Consider the following 18,390-nt stretch of genomic DNA (forward strand, 5'->3'; position numbering starts at 1 on the left):
CGTCTAGAATGACTGAGTGAGGAGCTCGGCAAATTCCTTCCCTCAAAGAAATGACAGAACAGGAAAAAAAAAAAATCAAAACAACTGTTTAAGAACTCTGGAAATTGACCAACGGTACACAACATATTAGGCAACATTTATTCAAGAACTTCTACTGAACTCTAGGAAGAATAAGGTAAGCCTATGGCATTTTAGCCTGGGGCTGCTTCCATCACCCCGACTCAGTTCCCTGGTGGTTGAAGTTCTACCAAGGTAGAGCAGGCCAAGAAGATGGAAACATTCCATGCCCAGGAATGTTGCTGAAAATAATACTTCCAAATTCTCAGCTAGTCCAAGGTTGTGATATGGGTTGAGGGAAGCAACAGACCATGCAGAAATTTAAAGTGAGATCTAGGAAATGAGACAACTAAAGTGGACTCCAGATAAAACCATGCTTAGAGGGAAATGTATAGGTGTAATATCTATATTGGAAAAGAAGGATCTCAAATTAATGACCTAAGCTTCTGCCTTAAGGAACTAGAAAGAGAAAAGAAGAGCAAACTGAAAGCAAGGAGATAAAAGGAAATAATAAATATCAGAGTAGAAATCAATGAAATAGAAAACAGAAAAAACAAAAAGACAAAAACAGTGAAACTAAAAGCTGGTTCTTTGAAAAGATCTACAAAATTGACAATCAGGAACAAGAGAGGGGCCATCACTAACGAATATAAAGAAATACTATCAACATTTTTATGCTAACAAATGAGACAACTTGAGTGAAATAAACAAAGCCCTAGAAAGACATAAATTACTGAAGTTGACTCGAGAAGAAACAGAAAATCTGAATAGACCTATAGCAAAGAAATTGACTTAGTAATTTAAAAATCTTCCAGCTCCAGATGGCTTCATTAGCAAATTCTTCTAAACATTTAAAAAAGAAATAATGCCAATCCTTCACAAACTCTTCCAGAAAAATAAAGGAGGAGGAGGAGGAAATACCCTCAACTAATTCTAAGACCTATGTTAATCCAGTACCAAAGCCAGACAAAAAACATCACAAGAAAAGAAAACTACGGACAACTATCCCTTAAAAAATTCCACAACACAGGGACTTCCCTGGTGGTCCAGTGGCTAAGACTCTGCACTCCCAATGCAGGGGGCCCGGGTTCAATCCCAGGTCAGGGAACTAGATCCCATGTGCTACAATTAAAAGATCTCACATGCCGCAACTAAAGATCCCGCATGCGGCAGTGAAGATCCCACACACCACAACTAAGACCCGGTGCAGCCAAAGAAATAAATATTAAACAAAAAAATTCCACAACACAATCCTAGCAAAATGAATCCAGTAACAAATAAAAAAAATTATGTACTATGACCAAGAGGGATTTACCTTAGGAATGCAAGGTTGATGTATTAATGTAATATATTATATTTATAGAATAAAGGATAAAACCATAAAACATCTCAATAGATGTAGAACAAGCATTTGACAAAATCCAACACCCATTTAGGGTAAAAAAAATTTTTTTTCAACAAACTAGCTATAGAAGGAAACTTCCTCAGACTGGTAAAGGTGATCAACAGAAATCCTACAGCTACCATTATACTTAATGGTCAAAGGCTGAATGAACGCCTTTAAGATCAGGAATAAGGCAAAGACGTCCACTTTCACCACTTCTATTTCATATTGTACTAGAGGTTCTAGCCAGTACAATCAGGCATGGGGAAAAAAAAGGCATTTAGATTGGAAATGAAGTAAAACGCTCTTTATTTGCAGACAACATGGCCCTGTATTTAGCAAATTCCAGGGAATTTTCACAAAAAGAACTAGAATTAATCACCAAGTTGCAAGGTACAAGATCAATATAGAAAAATCAATTTTATCTCTTTATATTAGTGATGAACAGTCCAGAAATGAAATTAAGAAAAACAATTTCAGGGAATTCCCTGGTGGCGCAGTGGTTAAGAGTCTGCCTGCCAATTGCAGGGGACAGGGGTTTGAGCCCTGGTCCGGGAGGATCCCACATGCGGCACAGCAACTAAGCCCATGCACCACAACTACAGAAGCCCACGTGCTCTAGGGCCCACGAGCCACGACTACTGAGCCTGCGTGCCACAACTACTGAAGCCCGCACGCCTAGAGCCCATGCTCTGCAACAAGAGAAGCCACCGCAAGGAGAAGCCCGCCCACCGCAATGAATTGTAGCCCCCGCTCGCTGCAACTAGAGAAAGCCCACGCGCAGCAACGAAGACCCAACGCAGCCCCCCCAAAAGAAGAAAAAAGAAAAACAATTTCATTCACTATAGCATCAAAAAGAATAAAATACTTAGGATTAAATTTTTTTTTTTTTTTTTTTTTTTTTTGGTGGTACGCGGTCCTCTCACTGTTGTGGCCTCTCCCGTTGCGGAGCACAGGCTCCAGATGCACAGGCTCAGAGGTCATGGCTCACGGGCCCAGCCGCTCTGCAGCACGTGGGATCTCCCCGGACCGGGGCACGAACCCGCGTCCCCCGCATCGGCAGGCGGACTCCCAACCACTGCGCCACCAGGGAAGCCCCCACTTAGGAATAAATTTAACAAAAGAAGGGTAACACTTGTATACTGAAAGCTATAGAATATTGCTAATAGGAACTAAAGAAGATCTAAATAAACGGAGAGGCATTCCACATTCACAGATTGGAAGACTCAATATTGCTAAGGGTGCAGTTCTTCCCAAGTTGACTGTTGGATTCAATGCAATACCTATCAAAATCTCAGCAGGCTTTTTGTTGGCAGGATAGGCTGATCCTAAAATTTACATGGGAACTTACACTGTCTTTACAGAGACTCAGAATAGTCAAAACAATCTTGAAAAAGATGAACAAAGCTGGAGGACTTATACTTCCTGATTTCACAACTTATTACAAACCCATAGTAATTAAGACATTGTCCTGCTGGTGTAAGGATCAACAAATAGATCAGTGGAATAGAATTAGGACACCAGAAACAAACCTTTACATTCAAGGCCAATTTATTTTGACCAGACTGGCAAGATAATTCAATGGGGGAAAAGATAGCCTTCAATAAACAGTGCTGGGACAATCGGATATCCACGTGCAAAAGACCATTACCTCACACAAAACACAAAAATTAACTCAAAATGGATCATGGACATAGATGGAAGAGCTAAAACTATAAAACTGTTAAAGGAAAACATAGGGGAAAATCTTTATGACTTTAAGTTAAGCAGAGATTTCTTAGCTACAAGGCCAAAAGAATGATCCATAAAAGAAAAAAAAAACGAACTGTAGTTCTTCAAAGTTAAAAACTTTTGCACTTTAAAAGACACCACTAAGAAAATGAAGACGAACCACAGACGGTAGAAATGATTTGCAAATCGAATAAGTACTTGTATCTACAAAATAAAAATAACAACTCAATAAAAAGACAACTCAATTTAAAAGATGGGCAAAAGATTTGAATAGATAGTTCACTAAAGAATATATTCAAATGACTATTAAGCACGTGAACATATGCTCAATAACACTAGTCATTAGAGAATGCAAATTAGAACCACAATGAGATACCACTGCACACTCACTAGAATGCCTATAATTAGAAAGACAGATAATAACAAGTGTTGATGAGAATGTTGAGAAATTGGAACCCTCATACATTGTTGGCAGGAATGGAAACAGTGTAGCCATTTTGGCAACAGTGTCTTTAAAAATTCAACATAAAGTTACTAAACAATCTAGCACAATCTAGCAATTCTACTCCTAAGTATCTGCCCAAGAGAAATAAAAAACCTGCATGTGAATGTTCATAGCACTATTATTCATAACAGCCCAAAAGTATAAACAATCCAAAAGTCCATCAACGGGTGAATGGGTAAACCAAGAATCCATGAAATGGAATACTATTGAACAATAAAGAGGGATGAACTACTGATGCAGGCTACATGATGACAAGTGACCACAAACCTGATGCTAAGTGAAAGAAGCCCGATGCAAAAGACCACATATTGTATGATTACATTTATGGGCAAATCGATAAAGACAGAAAGTAGATTAGTGGTTGCCTGGGGCAACAGGGAGTGACTGCAAAGCGCCTGAGAGATTTGGGATGGAAATTGGGGGCGGGGCAGAGGACAGTGGAAATATCCTAAAATTGGATCGTGGTGATCACAGAGCTCTGTAGATTTACTAAAATCCACTGAAGTGTACACTTAAAATACGTGACTTTTATGGCATGTAAGTTATACCTGAATAAAGGTGTTTTGTAAAAAAAGGCTCTAGCCGCAGGCTCGGTGGCAGGCTGCTTCGCTAATCCGTCTCATTTTCTGGCTCCTGGGATTTCCCTTTCCTTCTGGAGTTTTAAGGAAGTTGTAGGTTCTGCTTTGCCCAGGGTGGGTGGGCACATCACCTCTGTCAGCCGCACTACCGATATTTGCTTTCTTGGAATTCTGGCATTTTCTGCTTCCCGAGGAGGGCTGTGTGTTCCTCTCAGTGAAGCAAATGGAAGAAATGAAAAACGGGCTCGGGGGGAGGGATGTTCCAGCCTGGGTGTGAGCTCCAACTGACCTCCAGCGTTGGATCTGGCTCCCTCATCCCTCTCTCTAGGACACAGGATGGGTCAGATGGGGGGGTCATGCCACACTAATGCCCTTCCTTTCTCTTTCTCTGGTGCGTGGGAAGTCGCAGCACGGTTTCAGCCTCGGACGCTAATTTACAGGTCCCCGAGCGGAAGGAGGCAGTTCTCAACATCACAGGGCTCCTGGGACCAGCTTGCTTGGGAAAGAGGCGGGAGTCGGGTGGGGAACACCAGGAATTCCCCATCACCCTACTCACTGTTGAGTTCCATGAGCGCAGGGACCTCATGGTCCGGTTCGCTGCAGAATCCCAGTGCCTGGCCACGTTGGGACTGCTCTCGCCGACTTTCATCCCAGTCCCCAGGAAGGGACAAGGCCCACACACGTTTTGCAAGCCCTGTATATTGTACCTGCTTGACGAGCAGACTTGGTTTAAGCCCAGAAAATCCTTTAATTACTGCTGCTACTTCTGGCCGGGTTCTGGGAAGGAACTAATTCGAGCAGCAGTCACTCGACCTGACTTATTAAGAATGTAATTTCATTATTTGGTCTGCCCCGGTCGCGGGCAGGGGGTTACAATAACTGGTTTTGCCAAGTTTCTGCTGGAATAGCAATTCATTCCTCACCCACTTCTGTGGTGACAACTCCCACGCTGTTGCCCGAGTCGCTCGTCCCAGCCCAGGCCCTGATTGTTTGCGTCCCACGCCTGCCCGTGGCAGGTGGAAACGTCAGTGTGCCCTCCAAGGAGGCGGCCACAAACTTCAGTGGGAAGCGTTCCCCATGTGAGCTGTGAGCCCGCGGCGCGCACACACCTCATGGTTGTGCACATACACACCTGTACACAGGATCGCGGATGAGAGCCAGACACACACACGTTCACAGAGGTCCCCGTCCTTCACCAGCCGATTTAGGTGCAAACCAGAACGTGTCTGCAACACACAGGAATGAAGTACACCCCACACATCAGCGTGGCACCGCGTGCAGGCTCCCAGGCTGGTCCTCCAACAGTGTGTGTCTCAGCTCTGAGCGGCTGTCAGTCACCCAGAAGACCCTGTGTCTTTGGGATCCAAAGACCCGGGTTCTAGTTTAGGCACTGCTACTTCCGGGCTGTGTAACCTTGGGCAAGTGACTTTGCCTCCTGTGCTTCAGTTTCCCTACCTATAACACGGAGACAAGCAGCTGTGAGTGTGGAAATATCTACAAGGCAGGTAAAGTGCAGCGCCTGGGACACAGGAGGCACCTGGCACTCATACCATCGTCACTGCCCAGAACACACCCCCAGGTGCCACCTCCCTGGGTGCTACTGGGACTCTCAGGTCCCACTCACAGCCCCAGTGCCATTGCGACTCCCTGGCCCTTGCCTCCCTGGCACCTCCGCTACCCAGTCATCTTCTGGGCCCCCCAGGTCCCAGGCCTGAATGGTGAACAGTGATCTGGCAGGGCTCCTGGCCCCCTGAACTGGGCAGGGGCCCCTCGGGCTCTGGGAAGCCACCGTTGGTCAGCAGACACCTGGAGAAACTGTGCCCAGCACTCGCTTGGGGCCTGGCTTGGAGTGAGTCCTGCCGGGGCTGGAAAGATAACGAGTTCCCTGCCCACCAGGGAGACCCACTACCTCTCCGTCCTGGGGCGGGGGTGTGGGGGGGAGTAGCTAGGGAGGGTGGGAGGGGGCAAGTCTCAGCCTGAGGGAGGGCAGGAGAGTGGACACAGCCTCTCCTTCCAGCCCATCCAACCAACAGGCGGTGACAAGCGTGACCAACTGTAAAAACACCTTCTAAAGTTTGAGCTGCCACTTAAAAATCAGGAGAAATTATATATGTCACAGATTCCTGGTTTCTTTGAAAAACTAAAAAATAAAAAGGAGGATCTGGCCACGCTGGGCCCGCATTCCACACAGTGCTCCTGGCTAAGGCTGAGCGGCGGCCCTGCCCCAGGAGCCAGGGACCATCTCTTCCCCCCTCCCCTCCCCCACCCCGCTCCCTGGGGTCTCCCGGCCCTGGCAGCTCTGCGCTGATACATTTTCTGATGGGCCTGGTGACCCAACACCATTTTTTTAAATTGACATTCCCCCTCATCCCTTCCTCTTTCCTATCTCCCTCCCTGCGGGGCAGGCCCAGACCCTGAGGGCAAAGGTCGAAAGCACCCACAGATGCTTGTAGCCTTTGGAGAGGTAGGGTGGGGGTCCCAGACTCCTTCCAGGCTGCCTTTTCTTCCCAGGACCTAAGCACATTCAGACACACAACCAAAACGTGGTGAGGGGTTCACAGATCACCCCCTCGGTCCAACCTAGCTTGGAAACCACCTGGGCTGAGAACCGCTGGCCAGGGACTGGACCCTTGGCCTGCTTTGAGGACAACCAAGCTGGGGTGAGCAGGTAGCTTGGGCGGGGAGAGCCTGCTCTATAGGTGGCCGGTCTTCAGGACTGCTGAGGAGGGCTGGGAAATGCCATGGCTGGGCCGCAGGGCTCGGTAAGAGGCAGCCCACAGCTTCCTGCCTGGACCCCAGACGGAGAATGGGAAGACCCCCCCGGGGCTCTTCCCCCTCCGGCAGGAGCCAGCCAGCTGTTGGGGACAATGGAACCCATTTAAGTTCAGCTATTTTTCCCAGATAAATACAAACTTTTAAAAGCGAGAATCGTCCACTGAGTTCTACCATGATTCAAGTTAAAACTGCAGAGCCATAAATCCTGGGAGATAAGATTTACCATGCAAATACCAGCAGACAGGTAACGATGGGCTTCTGGCTTAGATGGCATCTGCCTGAGCACCCAACTTCCTGCAAAGATTTCGGGAAGGAGACCCACACCGACCGGAAGGCTACAAGAAAGGCAGCATCATAATAGGAGGGGCCGGCACGCCCACCCGGCAGGCAGTCGGTGCCCAGGTGAGAGCTCCCCCTGGCCTGGCCCGAGGGCATCCCTGATTGGCCCACCTCACCACGGACCCGCATCGGCCTCCAAAATCAGCCTCCAGCACTTCTGTTGTCATAACTACAACCATGACATTTTGGGGGTTTAAAAAAACAAGAACCAGCTACGGAGAAGGATGGCAGTCGTAGCAACAGCCTTGTCCTTAGACCAGGTCCTGGCAGAGAACCACTTCTCTGCCGCCCACGTTAGCAACCTAGGACTTCTGGAAGGTTAGCAGGGCCTAGATAAGCACATGTTAGGACCCGACCGGACCCTTCCCCAATCTGGCGGTGAGATTCACTGTCTCCCTAGCCTCTCTCCCAGAGCCCTGAGACTGCAGACCAAGTGGGGCTGAGTGGGGAGGCAAGCCAGGCAGGAGGCCACCCCCAGAGCCCCGTGCCACTTTGGGATTGAAGTCTCGCCCTGTCCTGCTCTCCCTGGCAGAGCTTCTGGGCTGAGTGGGGGGCCTGGCTCTGATGTCAGGTGACTGACTCCCCCTCCATCCCCCCACTGAAGATGCCTGGTTGGTGCATGGGCACAGAGGTGGGGAGGTACGGGGTGCATGTCCCTGCTAATGCCGGCCCAGGTGCTCTCCCCACGGTGGCCCAGACGAGGTACTTCTGGGGCATCTCACACACAGATCTTGAGCCCTCGTCCTCCTCCCTGGATCCCTCCTATTCATTCTGGGCCGGGCAGATGGGAAAGGGGTCACCCCACACCTGAGCCCTGCTCTGGGCTCCCGGAGTCATGACTCACATCGCAGGTGAACAGAGCCTGATTCATCTCCCAGGAGGGGGCTTGGCGGGGGGCGGGGGGGAACAATCAGCTGCTGTGGAGACACAACCTGAAACCGGGGCTTCCGGGGTTGGCATGAGCATCGGAACCGCCAGCCCAGCTCGGCCGCTCAGCCCCGCCCAGACCTGGACACAATGGGAGCCCCAGTTTCCCAGCTGCACTGTAATTTCAGAAGGTGTCTTTGTGTGGGTTTTATTAACCAAGACGCCAGAGGAGCCTTGGGGTTGGGGCGGGGAGTCTGGCTGCCAAGAAATCTGCTGGGTGTCGGCAAGAAATGCCCTTTGAGGCGACGGTGGAAAAACAGAAAATACAGGAACTGCTGACCGTGACATCAACCAGCAGCAACAGGTGAGGAGGGCAAAGGGCTTTGCAAGCAGGCAGATCTGGGTTCGAATCCCAGCTCCGGCCACTCTGGCTGTGGGACTTCGGGCAACTGACCTAACCTCTGTGAATGTAAGTTGAGGACAGGGATGCCTGCGTCTCACTGGGTGAAGGAAGATGAAATAAAGGCACCCGAGACAGTGCCTGGTGCCAATAAACGATAACTATTACTAGGTTTCATGCACACTGAAGCTTAATTACATTGTCTCATTTAAAAAATTATCATCGTAAACGTGTGTGGGGCTCTGTGGTTTTCAAAGGCACCTTTGTCCATCACTTCATTAGAGCCTCACAGTGATCCTGTATTCTATTTTTAGCATTTTACTTTAGTTCCTTTAAAACATGTCTTGCTCTTATTGGATACGATTGTCCCCATTTTCCGTTCTGCTCTCCTTTTTAATTTCCCCACCCGTAGGAACATTTAGCATAACAATGCTGGGACCATTTTCTATTAATATCAGTTTTCAGATTACAGTGATAAGATGTCTGTTTCCTAATTTAATTAGGTGATTCCTGTTATTAGCTCCTACATGCTCATTATTTTTCACTTAGCATATTCGAACGCACCAGAGGAAAAGGGAGGCTCCAGCTGGAGACCTCCAGGGCGTCTTCTGCAGTGGGGAGGGAGGAACCCAGGAAATGGGGGCCACAGCAGAGAAGCAGATGCCAGGGGGCTGCAGGCCGGGGCGGTGTCTCAGGTGAGAGAGGATGGGGGCAGAGAAACTTCCACTGAAGACGGGCCCGCAGTGGACACCCCTGAGGTCAGGGCGTCCCAGGGAGGGCTCTGTGAGGGTCCTCCCCCCAAAGCAGACTTCAGAGAAGGCTCTAAAACCAGCACCCCTGGGGCCTACCAGCCCCCCTGGGCTCTGGTGCCCACACTTGAGGGCTGTGTGTTCTGACATGGCCCCCCTTTCTGGCACTCATTGTCCAATTGCCGTGGAGGTCCCATGTCTGCCCCTCCATCAGTACTGTCCTCTGCACAACTCCAGGGGGCGCCCTTCACACCACAGTTGAAATCAACCCTACCCTGGAGTTAGCATAGAACACAGTGTGAGTAGTGCCCTTGAAAGGTGCAGGCCCCGCCTCAACGCTCCCACCCGACCAAGGCAGGGCTCAGCCGTCGTGCCATGGGTTCCTGCCACCCCCGGTCCCCAACCATCCAATCGTCCACACTGACCCCACCAGTGTCCTTCCCTAGGCTGGCACAGTGATGGCTGGCCCGGCCCAGCACACTGCTCACCCTGTGGCACCAGAAAGAACCCCCCACAAAGCCACTCTGGAGTAGAGGAAAGGGGGGGACAGGAAGCCCCAGGGCCACGCTTGGAAGGAGCACTGCTACAAGCATCCTGACCGCAGCCCTGACTTCGAGAACCCAGTGCGTTCTGTGACAAGGAGTGGGCATTCCAGAGAACCGAAAACTCACTGGGTGGCTTTAACCAGAGTTAAGTTTTCTTTGCTGTGGTCATAGAAAGGCGAGGCGAGGCAGGTGAGGCAGCCTTCGTGAGCCCTGGGCGGCATTTGGTGAAGAGAGTTTGAACACACACGCTTGCAGGTGCGTTGTTTAGAAACACTGGGTTCTGAGAGTCCCAGCCCTGCTGATTTTGCAATGATATATTGCCAGCTACTTACCAGGACGGATCACTGCAATTACATGTCACTTCTGATATTCACAGTCACAACAAGGAGGTGTCAGTTTCACAAGGTTGTAGGAAATATATATGATGTTCCCAGTGCTGATCGAAAAAGGTTTCAGGAGACAGACTCGACAGGATTCTAGTAAAACCCACCTGCCTGGGCAAAGCAGACAGCTCCAGGGAAACTGGAGGGGCTGGCTCCCCTGGCCCGGGAAGGAGTGTGGGCTTAGGCACACCAGCTCCAGCAGGCTGCCCCTACCCCAAGGCCACCTTGCCCAGAGAAGGGGGAGGAGGGACGGCCACCGCGCTTCTGGTTACTCCATCACCCTCACGTGGGTGAGCTGTTGAGAGCATCTCAGCAGTTACCCCTGTGGCCCTGGCTCACCCAGGGCTTTTGGCCTGGTGGTGTCTCAGGGCTACAAGGGGTCACACCTAGGCAAAGACAGTCATTGTAGGAACAAGACAAACCCTCTGACATTGACCCCCGCACATGGGCACAGGCAGGGCCATGTGTCCCTGGTAACCAGGGAACCGAGAGTGAGGGCCATGCTCTCTCCAGCCAACACAGCCCTGCCTCCAGGGGACCAAAGCAGGAGCTCTGTCAATTTCTGAGTCAATTCCGGCTCTGTTAATTTCTAACTGTGAGATATTGGGCACAATACTTAGCGTCATGCACTCTGGAGAGAGACCACGGGCTCCCACTGAGTCTCATCCAAATTCACGTCACTGCTTCTGCCGGAGGTCAGCATCTCGTCACCTCTTGTGCCCTGGAGAAGGCCAACAAGCGATCCACAGCTCCCCTCCTCCAGGAAGCCCTCCCGACTCCTCCAGCCAGGACCTTGCCCTCGGGTGTGTGAGAGCGAAGGCGTGAGTGTGTGACCTGTGTGAATGAAGATGCAGGTGGGGGAGGGATGGGCAGGGTGGGAGCTTCCTGCTTTTCTCGCCTGTTCTTGTGACCTGTGAGTCTGGAACCCTGGATGGAGGAGTCACAGTGCAACTCCACACACCCTGCCCAGCATCTCAGATGCCATCTGCCCAAAATAGAACATGTGGTCTCCAGCTCCCTCCTCTGACCACTCCCTGTCTGAAGTGTCTGCCTCGGTGAGTGGCACCCTAACCCCCATCTAGCAGAGACAGACGCTCTGCGCTAGAGTCACCCTGAACCCTGACGGCTGCCTTCCTCACCCTCCTCGTCCTCTCACCCATGTGGTCACCAACTCTGGGGTTGCCGCCCCACGATGGCCCTGACCCACCCTCTCCAGTCCCTGCCTGCCTGCCCCAGGCCTTGCCATCTCTTCCAGTCTCCCTCAACCCCTCCCAGCCACTCTCCTTATACTTGTGTTCTCCCCCTCTGCCCACAGGTCCACGACATGCAGTCACTGGAGTGGGCTCTCCGGTGGCCACTGCACCCTCAGAATCCCCAGAGCTTTCCCGCTGAGCCTGCAAAGGCTCGCTCTTTGCAGTCTTCCAAGGGCTCAGGGGGCCCAGCGCCTGGCTGTGTCTTCAGCCCCTAGTCTGGATCCCCGGGTCTCACTCCAGCCCCTAATGCACTGGGAGCTCTTCGCACGCACATTCTCTCATGCCTCTTTGATCCACGCTCTTCTCTCTGCCAGGTTCTGCTCTGGGACCAGACAGGCCAGACCGAGTGAGCATCACTGCTGTTGGGAAGGCAGTAGGTGCCGTGGGCAACAGCCGGCTGCCTAAGGATGAATCTGGGCTCTGAAGCCCAAAGCTTTATGGCCCTGGGCACAGCTCGTAACCTCTCTCACCTCAGGAGTCTTGTCTGTCAAATGGTGTAATAGTACTTAACTCAGGGGGTTCCGAAAGTATTAAATGAGTGCTAAGTACTTGTGAAGTGCTTGTCTTAGTGGTGGGCACGCAGTGAGTGGCTGGGAGCGTTAGCCCCCATCAGTGTTTTCTGCGTGTCCATCCTGTAAGTCTCAGGACCTCATTTATTGTAAGAATTACATGCATTAAAACACGTAAAGGGCTTAGCACAAGACCTGGCACATGGTAAACTTTTGCTATTATTATTATTCCTGGATGCCCTGGAAGGAATGCCCTGGGGCCTGGCTATGGACCAACAAGTCATCAGAGGCTGTCCTGTCTGCACTCGGGGCCGCTGAGCCATCACTGTGGCTGCCTTTTTCCGTCGGCACCCCAGCACTGGCCTCAGTCCCCAGAGACGCCCCCCATCACAACCACATGGCTTTGGGGAAAGTAAAGAGCTACTCCACTAAAACGTGGGGTGGCTCACTCTAAGAAAATCCACTCTGCCAAAACCAAACATTAAAAAAAAACAAAAAAACAAAACAACCTACCTGTAGTATGCCAGCAACAGAACCTGTATCATAAGGTCACATTTTAAAATATATCAATGAACAAGCCAATCAATCCACTGTTCACTTTGGCTTCACAGGTCACTAACAACGCTTCGCCTCACCCCATTAAAACAAAATCCATCCCACTTAAAAGAATGAAGAAGGAATGATAATGATTAGAACATCACAGGGGAGGGGCTGGGGGACGGATGGAGTGGGAGGTTGGGGTTAGCAGATGTAAGCTTTTATGTACAGAATGGTCCTCCTGTATAGCACAGAGAGCTATATTCAATATCCTGTGATAAACCATAATGGAAAAGAATATTTTAAAAAAAGAATGTATATATATGTACAACTGAATCACTCTGCTGTGCAGCAGTAATTAACATAACATTGTAAATCAACTATACTTCAATTTAAAGAAATAAATTAAAATCAACTATACTTCAATTTAAAAAAATAAATTAAAAAATTAAAAAAAAAAAAAAGAACATCACTGGACTTGCCTAGTGGCACAGTGGTTAAGAATCGGCCTGCCCATGCAGGGGACACAGGTTCAATACCTGGTCCAGGAAGATCCCACATGCCGCGGAGCAACTAAGCCCATGCACCACAACTACTGAGCCTGTGCTCTAGAGCCCGCGAGCCACAACTACTGAAGCCTGCGCGCCTAGAGCCCGTGCTCCGCAACAAGAGAAGCCACCGTAATGAGAAGCCCACGCACCACAATGAACGAAGAGTAGCCCCCACTCGCCGCAGCTAGAGAAAGCCCGCGCGCAGCAACGAAGACCCAACACAGCCAAAAATAAATAATTTAAAAAAAAAGAACATCGCGTTGTACAGCCGCAAATGAATGGACGGTCTAGGTACAGGGTCAGTGGCTAACTGACATACCAAAAGAAAGCCGGGCAGATGTGCGTCTCCCAACGGAAGAACATAGGACCACACGTGAATTCTTGCCAAAAAAAAAGAAAGAAAGAAAAAGAAACCAAACCTGCATCCGATCAAGCTGCTAAATTTACTTAATTTATAGGGAATACAAAGAGCAGAAGGCTGTGCTGAGCTACACCAAACGGCACAATCAGCAAAAACCCCAGCTGTGGGAAACTCACAGGACCTGCGACCCAGTTTCCTCCAATAAACAGCAAGAGAGAAATAAAGGTGGCCTCTTATAGACTGAGACAGACCTAAACGACTCATCCACCCACTGCGACATGTGGGCCTTATCTGGATACTGGATAAAACAAATTGGAAATAAAGGTACTTATGGTATTTGTGGGCCCACTAGAAATGTGAACACTGGTCATGTGGTGAGATTAAAGAACTGTTGAATGTTAAAAAAAAAAAAGAGTTCTTATCTTTTAAACTGAGAAATATATTGAAATAGTTATGGCTTTATGGTTACCAGGGGGTAAAGCGGGGCAAGGGGGGGAGGGATAAATTGGGAGATTGGGATTGACATATACACACCACTATACATGAAGTAGATAAAATAAGAACCTACTGTATGGCACAGGGAACTCCACTCAATACTCTGTAATGACCTACGTGGGAAAAGAATCTAAAAAATAGTGGATAGGGACCTCCCCGGTGGTCCAGTGGTTAAGACTCTGTGCTTCCCCTGCAAGGGGCACGAGTCCGATCCCTGGTCGGGGAACTAAGATCCTGCATGAGGTGTGGCGTGGCCAAAAATAATTAAAAAAAAAAAAAAGAAAGACTGGATATGTGTGTATGTGTATAACTGATTCACTTTGCTGTTGAGCAGAAACTAACACCACATTGTAAATCAACTATATTCCAATAGAAATTAAAAAAAAAATTGATGGCTGAATAGACAGGCCATGTGGTATGCGCTTCAAAAGGAGAGAAGTGGATGGGGCTGTGGATGGGGCCCTCTTGAGGCTACTGGGTGTTGGGTGCATGGGGTTCATTGCACTATGCTAACCTACCTTTGTGTGTGTTCCAAGCTCTCCATAATACAACGTTCATAATAAAGACAGGCAGCTCATAAAAAGTCAGTGTGTCCAAACACACACGTGGAGAGCACCATTTGTACCCCCAGGGCCAGCACGTTGGGATGTGTTATTCCCGGTTCTGGTCTGCTCTCTTCCCCTTAAGGAAGGGGCAAGTGTAGTCTCCTGGGTCAAGAAGTGAATTTCCTGAGGCCTCAGGGCCTGGCAATATTGGAGACTGAAAAATAGTAGGATAGGTGGATTCTGATACCCAAGAAAATCTAATCTTAGAATGAAGGTAGGTTAACCGGCAGTGATTTATGTTCCAGGAGGTTTGATTTAAAATATAGCAAACAGGGCTTCCCTGGTGGCGCAGTGGTTGAGAGTCCGCCTGCCGATGCAGGGGACACGGGTTCGTGCCCCGGTCCGGGAAGATCCCACGTGCCGCAGAGCGGCTGGGCCCGTGAGCCATGGCCGCTGAGCCTGCGCGTCCGGAGCCTGTGCTCCGCAACGGGAGAGGCCACAACAGGGAGAGGCCCGCGTACCGCAAAAAATAAATAAATAAATAAAATATAGCAAACATTTTGGAAAATATCGCTTGGTTTACAGAAGCTGGCAGCCCCACAGGATTGCACCTAATGCACAAACCAGGTGAGATTTGCTGACTGGTCTCTGAGAAGTTCAGGTGCTCTTAACAGCTGGTAGCTGCACGGGAGAAATCTGAAGGACACCCCCACCCCAAGGGGCCACAAACAGCTACAGGCTCTGCCGCCTTCTCGAGCTCGTTTCTGGGTCTTCGCCTGCCCACCCTCCCCCTTCCACCTTGATCAGTGCCGCCAACAGCGGGTACCAGACACTCCGGTCCCAGGGAAGTTTCTGCTGCTGGGAAGGCCAGAGTAGCCTGTGTGGAATTTCCTCTGAAGGTGCCCCCCACCATCGGCCTTGCCTGATCCAGATGACAGGGCAGACCCCACACGTCCACACCTCCCGTGGGTAGAAATCCTGACTTGTCCAGGGCCCTTGGGGCCACCCACCCATGCAACTGGATACATACACTTTGTAAGTACTGGTTTCCAACAGATAAATGTAATCAAGGTTTATATGCTCAAAGAAGCCAACAGGATGGGACTGTTTCACTTGAAAGATCAGAAGAAAATTGTAACTAATGTTGTGGAAAATTACTTTGATATTGCTTTCTTGGTACCGAATCACAATTAGGCTGCTGTGAGAAGTACAGGGAAAGAATAAATGAATAGCAACAAATCAACACAAACAGCCTGTGTCAGGAACACTTTGCTCAGGGAAAGTAATGTAAGCATCACTTAAGGTTTTATGACTGTGTTTGAGGTGATTTCCGTAGAACATCCAGGTTGCCCGTCACCTGGCATGTGGCGAGGGGGTGGTCCAGCTCCATCTACAGCCCGAGGAAGGGAGCCCAAGACCCAGGTGTGCACCTTGCCTGGGTTTGCCAGGCCTTTGCCATCCCCGGCTGCAGCGGGAGGGGAATCTCCGCTTCCTGCCATCCTACACGCCCTGCCGGCTGAGGCTCCACGCTCCCCTCCTGCTCACCCCTCCAGCCCACCCCAGAAACCCCAGCCATCCGGTGGGCTCCCACCCCACCAGTAATCAAGGAGATCCGCACGTGCATGCACTGGGGGGGCTGTGCAAGGCAGTGCTGGCTGGCAGGAGGGACAGGAAGCCACGTCTGCAGAAGGATGAGGGGCAAGGGCTCTGCGTTGCCAGCTGCTACAGTACGGTGGGGGAGGGGGGGTGTCATGGCCACCAGACCCTGAGCCCACCCAGGAAAATAACACCTGTCTCCAGAGGACACCACGGATGGGATACACAGGTGGACACCACAGACACACTCATGCCTTCTCTCCCAGGCCCGTCCCAAAGAACGCAGATGTTCTGCCCACGTGTGCTCCAATCACACATACTCACCATGACCTGTGCCGAGGATACACGGTGCCATTAACCCCGAGCCCTGTCTGAGGGCCCTTCTTTGGGAGCCCACGTCTGCATATATAACCCGCAACTGCAGAGACCAACTCTTAGCGTCCCCGCGGGCACTGCCTGTGGAGCCCGGTTCCACTGACACAGTGAGCCGGCCGCTCTGGGGCTCACGTGGGGCTGCAAAGTCTCCGCAGAGGACCAACTCGGTCATGGGCCCCTGCTTTTGCTTCTCCAGAAGCCAGGAAGCAGCCAGACCCCCTTCGACAGCCACCCGCTAGGAGGGTCCGGCCCAAGCGTGAGTCAGCCCCACTGACTCACCCACTGTCTCCTGCAGACCCAGCGCCTGGGCTGCCTCTAGCTGACTCTCTGTGATGAGAGAATCAACTCATCAGCCTCTCCCACCAGGGCCCCTGAGAGCAGCTGCCAGGCCCAGGGCCCCAGCTCTGGCCTCCTTGTGCTTCTTCTGCCTTTCCGCATGTTGCCTACAGGCCCCCAGTCTGAGCCCGGGTGCAGGCTGCCCTGAGCGTGTGAGCCATGGCTGAGGGGGTGCTGGGCGGGGAGGCTGCAGGCCTGAGAGCCCTCCGCACTCAGGGCCAGGGGCCCCCGTGCCGTGTCCCGCACTCCTGTGCTACGGGCTGCGGGCAGGGATGGCACAGGAATCCCTCTGCCTAACTCCCCAGCCTCCACACTTCTCTCATTCTGTTCGTGTCCTGGAGCAGAGGGCTGTCATCACGGACTCTCCCCTAACAAGGCCTCTGGGACCACTGCTGGGAAATGCTGGTGCTCGGGCCTGGCAACGCTCTCCTCTCACCCCAGAGCAGAGTGATCCTTGGCCTTGGCCCCGAGCCGGATGCCCTCCAGCCCTGCCGTGCTCTCTGTGTCCCAGCAAGAGGGGCCTGGCCTGAGCTCCCCTCTCCACATCCTGTCCACCCCGAGGTTCCAGAACCATCCTTCCTGCTCTCCCCTCACTGCCACCCCACCTCTGAGTCAGGGAGGGTGCTTCCCTCCAGTGTGTTAGGAGGAAGCAGGTGGGGGGCCAGCAGGAGCCACCTCAGCTTCACAAAGCCAGGAGGTACCCCGACCTCCCTGCATTTGAGGGGTCCCCGGGGCTGGGCAGAGAATCAGAGTCCCATTTGGGAGGCCCGGGCTCAGGGAGAAGGCATTCATCTTCGGGTGTCCGAGACCATGTGGAAGAGGTCCTGAGAGGTGGCAGAATCCTCCTTAAATCTGGGTTTCACCAAAGGCAGGGAGCAGCTGAGCGATGGGCAGCCTGGCTGTCCTTCCCCAGAAGAGTGCACAGGCCAGAGGCCAGAACCCTGGGGCTGGTGGTCTGACAACAGACACTGTGTGCCCACCCTGAGGCCAGGACCCCTGCCTTGGCACCAGCGCAGCGCGGAGACCTGCACCTCGAGCGGGAAAGCCGGGGCCAGCAGACGGCGGGGCGGAGAGTGAGGGCTCACCTGGCACCTGCTGGAGGGCGAGCTCTGTGGGGTCCTGCAGGCTGATGAAGAGGAGGAGGCCCGCAGCTCCAAACAGCAGGATGGACGAGAACATGCAGGCCAGCCGCATCGTTCCTGCTCGCGGGGCCATCCGGGGCTCGCTCTGGGGTCACCTCTCGGGTGTGGGAGGCGCGTTCTTCCCTCATCGTCCACACCAGGTGTCCATCAGGCCACGGTCTACGGAGCAGCAGAGGAGAAAGACGGTCCATCACTGAGGCCCAGGGCCCCAGTCGCTGCACTTGACCAGCGTAATCCTGGATCCCTCCACCCTTACTCAGGTGCGTCCCTTTCACGTTTTCAAGCCCAAGGAGGTGAAGGGAAGCCCGGTCACCACCTGTGGCCAAGACACCAGCTTCCTGCCAGGGTCTCCTGTATCTGCACCCCTAGAAAAACCA

The 18,390-nt window shown here is 51.4% G+C and overlaps 1 protein-coding gene across 2 annotated transcripts in view; it reads right to left on the minus strand.

Moving 5' to 3' along the window:
- The window catches only part of CHST8 (carbohydrate sulfotransferase 8), a gene marked incomplete at both ends in the record, with an annotated part of 65,339 nt that extends 47,253 nt beyond the window's left edge, over positions 1 to 18,086 (minus strand). For both annotated transcript variants that reach the window (XM_082677010.1, XM_082677009.1), the window contains one exon: positions 17,957 to 18,086. In XM_082677010.1, coding sequence (XP_082533136.1) covers positions 17,957 to 18,086 — 130 coding nt within the window. The remainder of the gene's footprint in view (positions 1 to 17,956) is intronic.
- Positions 18,087 to 18,390: the final 304 nt, after the last annotated feature.

The sequence above is a fragment of the Grampus griseus genome, assembly GCF_964374135.1.
Source record: "Grampus griseus genome assembly, chromosome: 19".
Taxonomy (NCBI): Eukaryota; Metazoa; Chordata; class Mammalia; order Artiodactyla; family Delphinidae; genus Grampus; species Grampus griseus.